At 46.9% G+C, this 8,024-nt stretch overlaps 1 protein-coding gene across 1 annotated transcript; it reads right to left on the bottom strand.

The window, feature by feature from the left end:
• Positions 1 to 222: 222 nt before the first annotated feature.
• LOC128610752 (uncharacterized) lies at positions 223 to 6,987 on the bottom strand. The gene is made up of 4 exons (XM_053630170.1): positions 6,321 to 6,987; positions 2,149 to 2,358; positions 488 to 845; positions 223 to 379 (listed from the first exon to the last, which is right to left on the bottom strand). The coding sequence occupies exons 1-4, from the start codon at positions 6,400 to 6,402 to the stop codon at positions 223 to 225; spliced, it is 807 nt and encodes a 268-aa protein (XP_053486145.1). The 5' UTR covers positions 6,403 to 6,987.
• Between the last annotated feature and the right edge of the window lie 1,037 nt (positions 6,988 to 8,024).

Raw genomic sequence — 8,024 nt, 5'->3', positions numbered from 1 at the left:
ACCACGCCAGATCAGCGTTTACGCCGTGCTACACAACACTGCTGTGCATCTCTGAACTCTGATTGGTCAGAAAGTGTTGATTAGTTTTCAGAAGCCACGCCTCAGTTCAACTGATTTATTATCTAATCAATCTTGCTCTATAAATGACTAGTAGGTGTGGCTTCTACCTTTCTGGAATGGAAACCTGAAGCCACGCCCACACCCTGATATCATCTTTACTCTTCACTGGGAACCACGATGGACGTTTTCCATTAATGCGAGTCCTACCTTCAGAACTCTTTGGGTCGGTCTGGGTGAATCTCTGCCAAACAGCCTCCGGTTCGGGTCGGAATGAGCGCTCGGACCTCCAGCGTCCCTCCCCTTCTTAGAAAACAGACTCCTGGGGAACAAAAAGAGAGACGTGAACGTGGGGGTGTGGCCTATTCCGGATTTCTGTATTCTGGATATTATGATGCAAGCGATTCTCAACACACGCCCGCACACAAACCTGTTGAAGAAGCTCACAATTGGACTCTCTTTCTTCGTCGCTACCTCGTTGTGACGGTCTCCGTGTGCGCTATTTATGGCTTGGGGGAACCGGGAGAAGTCGCTACAGTCGTGAAAATCGACGACGGCGCTCGAGTCTGACGTCACCACGAAGTCGCCGGCGCCATCGTCGTTGCCGATCGACAGCGTGGCCGAGAAGTCTGTGCTCAGACTGGAGGTGCTGCACACAGAGGTGGAGTCTCGGTAGCTTAAAGCCCCGCCCCTGACCTGACTTGAAGCCCCGCCCTCACCCGTCGTCTCTAGCTTCAGCGTGGCCGGAGCGTCTCGGTGTCTGTCGGTGCTGTGCGACTCTTCCGTCCCTGTGAACGCAAAACGAGTCGCGATCGAGTCGCTTTACACCAAACAGACTCTGAAAAACACTTTGAAACTCATCAGGCAGGGGTCAAGAGAGGTTAAATCCCCGTACAATTCCCAGGAAATGATGAGCCAATTCATTTGTGTATTAGCGTAAAATAACTGGCTGTTCTGACACAACTGGTGAAGAAAAGAAAAACACAAAGGAAATGCCTAAAGTAAAAGACTGGGGCATGGGTGAATTTCATAATTAGGTTAATGATGTGTGTGATTTACGAGCCAATCAGCACGCGGACGCAAGCAGATTGAAATTGTCCAATCCATCACACGCACGGATCTCCGTCATGTCCGACTCTGAGTCCTTCCAGCCCTTCAACGGTCAAGTTCCAGATGAATCATAAAATAAATGATTCAGCTGCTCATGGAGGGTCATACGGCCACTGAACACGCTCGACAGAGACGGCCGTGGCATCATCAGGAATCCCAGCTCTAGCTAACGGCATCAGTGTTTTATTTTTACTCATCAGACCAACGTACCACTGCGATCCAACTTCCCAGTGCTCTTTAAAACGCGAAATAAACAAAAGCTCCAACATCCATAACACAGCGCGTCGAAAACCTTTTCAGATCCATACCCGAGCTGCTCCTGGACTCGTACAGACTGTCCTGTAGCGCTTATTCCCAATCTGCTTATAAAACACACACACACACACACACACACACACACATATATACACACACACACACACACACACACACATTCACACACATACATTCACACACACACATATACATACTTACACACACACATAAATACATACTTACACACACATACGTACTTACACACACACACACACACACACACACATTCACACACATACATTCACACACACACACATATACATACTTACACACACACATAAATACATACACACACATACGTACTTACACACACACACACACACACTTTCACACACATACATTCACACACATACATTCACACACATACATTCACACACACACACATAAATACATACACACACATACATACATACACACACACACACATATACATACACACACACATAAATACATACTTACACACACATACGTACTTACACACACACACACACACACACACACTCACATATATACATACTTACACACACACACACACAGACATGTACATACTTGCACACACACATACATACTTACACACACACATATACATGCTTACACACACACACACACACACATACACATACATACTTACACACACACCGTACAGTACTGTTTGAAACTCATTACCCTCGGGTGAGCTGAGCTCCAGGGTCGGGATGCCCGAGTCCTGCGACTCCACGCTGTGCTGCTCCTCCTCCTCACCACAGGAGGCGCTGTGCAGAGAGGTAGTGGCTGAGGCCGAGCGGCAGTACAGCGGCGTGGAGCTCAAACACACACCGCGAAGGAGATCGGGAGTGTGTGAACCGACGACAGAGCCGTTTTCAGCAGCGTGAAAATCTACAGTGGAGGACAGGAAATAAAAACAATTTTATTCTCATGCATGTCGCCCTTTTAAGGTTTTTTCATTTGGCTCACCCCTCATAATATGTATATATAAATATAAATATACATAAATATATCAATTTGATTAGATCTTTTACGTCCTTTCCTTTTTTGTACCCACTCTTTGACGTTCATTTCACCTTTCTGCATTCCACTACACTACATCATTTCACTTTTACTAACTCCACCGTTTAAATTGTTAGTTTTATTTAAAGATCGGATTTTTTTCCATTTAGTCCGGTCCTTCAGAAGCTACATAAGATATTTTACATGTATCCCAGAAGACAAAATAACAACAATTTACACCGATCATCCTGTTCAAAAGTTTACACCCCCCCTCACAACACTTAATGCACTCTTAGTGTTGCCTTCACGAGCGTCAGTGAACGTTGGCACCTTTTGTGATAGTTGTGTACGAGTCCCTCATATAGTCGCTGCTGGAAAGGGCTCAAATATACAGAAGATGCTGGAGAACTAAAGAATGTGCAGGACCTGGAGGACTTTTCTGAAGAACAACGGCCTCGTTAACAACCGTCACAAAACATAAACACAGTTATGGATCATCCAGGTAACCACACACGGGGTTAATAATCAAGGGTATGTAAACTTTTGAACTGGTTCCTTTGTGTAAATTCAGGTATGTGTGTGTCTCGTGGACTATACGTAATCATCTGCTATGTGAAATAGTGTATTCAGGGCAGGACTAAATAAACAATACAACACAATTTTAATGATTCCTCTAATTGATTTAATTTTAATGACTAACCTCCTCGCTGAAAGAGTTTTTATTCAGATCGAAAAAACCCAAGATAAACAAGCGGGGCTTTCATCCTTCGTTTAGAGAACAACTGAAGGACATTGACACACAGGAGCGGATTTCAACATTCCCAAATGTGTCTCACATCAGTTTCACAACACACTTCTCTTTCAGAAGGAGCTTCAGGAGGAACTGTAACTTCAACCTCACACCAGCTGTAACATCACCGTGAAGACCCAATGCTACTGAGATATGCTATACTACACTCCCACACAAACACTAATATAAATGATATAACCAGCACACACCTGTCTCACATCCCTACATTCAGTATGACCATCACACGCCCGTCTCACATCCCTACATTCAGTATGACCATCACACGCCCGTCTCACATCCCGACATTCAGTATGACCATCACACGCCCGTCTCACATCCCTACATTCAGTATGACCATCACACGCCCGTCTCACATCCCGACATTCAGTATGACCATCACACGCCCGTCTCACATCCCGACATTCAGTATGACCATCACACGCCCGTCTCACATCCCTACATTCAGTATGACCATCACACGCCCGTCTCACATCCCTACATTCAGTATGACCATCACACGCCCGTCTCACATCCCGACATTCAGTATGACGATCACACGCCCGTCTCACATCCCTACATTCAGTATGACCATCACACGCCCGTCTCACATCCCTACATTCAGTATGACCATCACACGCCCGTCTCACATCCCTACATTCAGTATGACCATCACACGCCCGTCTCACATCCCGACATTCAGTATGACCATCACACGCCCGTCTCACATCCCTACATTCAGTATGACCATCACACGCCCGTCTCACATCCCTACATTCAGTATGACCATCACACGCCCGTCTCACATCCCGACATTCAGTATGACCATCACACGCCCGTCTCACATCCCGACATTCAGTATGACGATCACACGCCCGTCTCACATCCCGACATTCAGTATGACGATCACACGCCCGTCTCACATCCCTACATTCAGTATGACCATCACACGCCCGTCTCACATCCCGACATTCAGTATGACCATCACACGCCCGTCTCACATCCCGACATTCAGTATGACCATCACACGCCCGTCTCACATCCCTACATTCAGTATGACCATCACACGCCCGTCTCACATCCCTACATTCAGTATGACCATCACACGCCCGTCTCACATCCCTACATTCAGTATGACCATCACACGCCCGTCTCACATCCCGACATTCAGTATGACCATCACACGCCCGTCTCACATCCCTACATTCAGTATGACCATCACACGCCCGTCTCACATCCCGACATTCAGTATGACCATCACACGCCCGTCTCACATCCCTACATTCAGTATAACGATCACACGCCCGTCTCACATCCCTACATTCAGTATAACGATCACACGCCCGTCTCACATCCCGACATTCAGTATAACCATCACACGCCCGTCTCACATCCCTACATTCAGTATAACGATCACACGCCCGTCTCACATCCCTACATTCAGTATGACCATCACACGCCCGTCTCACATCCCTACATTCAGTATGACCATCACACGCCCGTCTCACATCCCGACATTCAGTATGACCATCACACGCCCGTCTCACATCCCTACATTCAGTATAACGATCACACGCCCGTCTCACATCCCTACATTCAGTATAACCATCACACACCCGTCTCACATCACACGCCCGTCTCACATCCCGACATTCAGTATAACCATCACACGCCCGTCTCACATCCCGACATTCAGTATAACCATCACGCGCCCGTCTCACATCCCGACATTCAGTATAACCATCACGCGCCCGTCTCACATCCCGACATTCAGTATAACCATCACGCGCCCGTCTCACATCCCGACATTCAGTATAACGATCACGCGCCCGTCTCACATCCCGACATTCAGTATAACCATCACACGCCCGTCTCACATCCCGACATTCAGTATAACCATCACACGCCCGTCTCACATCCCTACATTCAGTATAACGATCACACGCCCGTCTCACATCCCTACATTCAGTATAACGATCACGCGCCCGTCTCACATCCCTACATTCAGTATGACCATCACGCGCCCGTCTCACATCCCGACATTCAGTATAACGATCACGCGCCCGTCTCACATCCCGACATTCAGTATAACCATCACGCGCCCGTCTCACATCCCGACATTCAGTATAACGATCACGCGCCCGTCTCACATCCCGACATTCAGTATAACGATCACGCGCCCGTCTCACATCCCGACATTCAGTATAACCATCACGCGCCCGTCTCACATCCCGACATTCAGTATAACCATCACGCGCCCGTCTCACATCCCGACATTCAGTATAACCATCACGCGCCCGTCTCACATCCCTACATTCAGTATAACGATCACGCGCCCGTCTCACATCCCGACATTCAGTATAACCATCACGCGCCCGTCTCACATCCCTACATTCAGTATAACCATCACGCGCCCGTCTCACATCCCTACATTCAGTATAACCATCACGCGCCCGTCTCACATCCCTACATTCAGTATAACCATCACGCGCCCGTCTCACATCCCTACATTCAGTATAACGATCACACGCCCGTCTCACATCCCTACATTCAGTATAACGATCACACGCCCGTCTCACATCCCTACATTCAGTATAACGATCACACGCCCGTCTCACATCCCTACATTCAGTATAACGATCACACGCCCGTCTCACATCCCTACATTCAGTATAACGATCACACGCCCGTCTCACATCCCTACATTCAGTATAACGATCACACGCCCGTCTCACATCCCTACATTCAGTATAACCATCACACGCCCGTCTCACATCCCTACATTCAGTATAACGATCACACGCCCGTCTCACATCCCTACATTCAGTATAATGATCACACACCCGTCTCACATCCCTACATTCAGTATAATGATCACACACCCGTCTCACATCCCTACATTCAGTATAATGATCACACACCTGTTGCACGTGCTCTCCACACACTTAGTACAATAGTATCACAAGTGTCTTACATCCATATACACAGATGACGTCAGTATGACGATTAAACACATGCCGTGCCCATTCATGCCTTTCACACACACACACACACACACACACACCTTTTCCATCCGGGTTTCTCATCGTATCTTCTGTGTCCATCCCTTCTTCCGTGTTGTGTTGCTTTATAACACTTCTACACATCTTATCTGCACCTTCCTGTCCATGATGATGATGATGATGATGATGATGATGATGATGGACAGACTTCACCTCTCTCTCTCTCTCTCTCTCTCTCTCTGTGTGTGTGTCTCGGACTCGGCGCTTCTCTTCAAACACAGAAACCCGGCATGAACTTGAGAGCAGGAGTTAACCCTCCGGCCTAAACTGCATAAGGTCGCGTTAATAACGCTCTAATGCGCGTTCTAATGACCCCGAGCCGCGGCGGGGAGGAGGCATGTGAAGTTCACTTCCGTTCAGTTTGAACTTCACTCATCTGTGCATTTCTGTTCCTGCTTCTTCATCACAGCGCTACTTCCCTCTCACACACACACACACACACACACGCACTTTTACTGACAGGCTCCGAGAAATAAATCCACACTCGTCCACTTTTCCTCCAGCAGCACCGCCCGAGTTGAAGTGACGCCGAGCGGCAGTGGAGATTAAACAGGTTGCGTTACCTGCTCCGCTGCGGCAGCCGCCATTTTAACACTAACTTGCCGAGCCGGGAGGACTGCGCATGCGCAGAGAGGCAGCGCACCTGTCCACGGTGAGACAGGGCCTTCAGTTACAGCGTGCATTCAGGGACTGCTGGTTTTGTGACGCTGGGAATTTACACTTGGGCTTTTTTAGCTGTTAATAAAACAGTACATCCCAACATGCAGCGCGTTCCTGAAATCTTCACGGTGCTGACTGTCCACATGTTAAAGGAAAAATGTTTGTATCGTATCCTAGATACCTTTTTGTCGAAAGTTAAGGAAAACCATGCTTGGGAATTTGTTTAGAAATTAAAGATAGTGTTAGGGAATTTGGAACAAAATGTTTAGGAATCTGTAACATCGTATTTGGGAATTTTTGACAGTATGTTTGGGAATTCCAGGACACTCTGTCCCAAAAATTCCCTAACGCACTGTCCCAAGATTCCCTAATACACTGTCCCAAAATTCCCTAACACTGTCCCCAGATTCCCTAATACACTGTCCCAAGATTCCCTAACACTCTGTCCCCAGATTCCCCAATACACTGTCCCAAAATTCCCTAACACACTGTCCCAAAATTCCCTAACACTGTCCCCAGATTACCTAATACACTGTACCAAGATTCCTAACGCACAGTCCCAAAATTCCCTAATGCACAGTCCCAAGATTCCCCAACACTCTGTCCCAAATTTCCTAACCATGCTGTCCCAAGATTCCCTAACACAGTGTAAGGGAATTTTTGACAGTATGTTTGGGAATCCTGGGACAGTGTTGGAGCATTTGGGACAGTGTATTAGGAAATCTTGGAACAGCATGTTTAGGAATCTAAACATCATATTTGGGAATTTTGGGACAGCATGTTTTCATTGGTTTGGCCTTTACTTTCACCCTTCAATATTGTGTGTTGTATTTATTTAGCATCAGTAAATTCAATTTCAATAATGGGATTCATCACCAGATTCTGATATTGTACAAACACAACACACTCAGTAGAATTTACTACATATGAAAGCGTTGGTCTAAATAACATTCTAGAATTAATCTCTTACAGCACTCAGAAGAATATTTGTAATGTTGAGTTGGAATGAAATTGGTGGATTAGTGGTGAGCACATTTGCCTTGCAC

The sequence above is a fragment of the Ictalurus furcatus genome, chromosome 7 (genome assembly GCF_023375685.1).
Source record: "Ictalurus furcatus strain D&B chromosome 7, Billie_1.0, whole genome shotgun sequence".
Classification (NCBI taxonomy): domain Eukaryota; kingdom Metazoa; phylum Chordata; class Actinopteri; order Siluriformes; family Ictaluridae; genus Ictalurus; species Ictalurus furcatus.
This window is presented reverse-complemented; position numbering and strand designations above follow the sequence as displayed.

What these genes read in the sequence shown, in the direction of transcription:
- LOC128610752 (XM_053630170.1), bottom strand. Translation starts at nt 6,402, where the DNA reads ATGTGTAGAAGTGTTATAAAGCAACACAACACGGAAGAAGGGATGGAC. An exon ending in GAGAAACCCGGATGGAAAAG is followed by an intron (nt 2,359 to 6,320) that starts GTGTGTGTGTGT and finishes CCTCCACTGTAG; the next exon opens with ATTTTCACGCTGCTGAAAAC. An exon ending in GGAGCTCAGCTCACCCGAGG is followed by an intron (nt 846 to 2,148) that starts GTAATGAGTTTC and finishes TTGCGTTCACAG; the next exon opens with GGACGGAAGAGTCGCACAGC.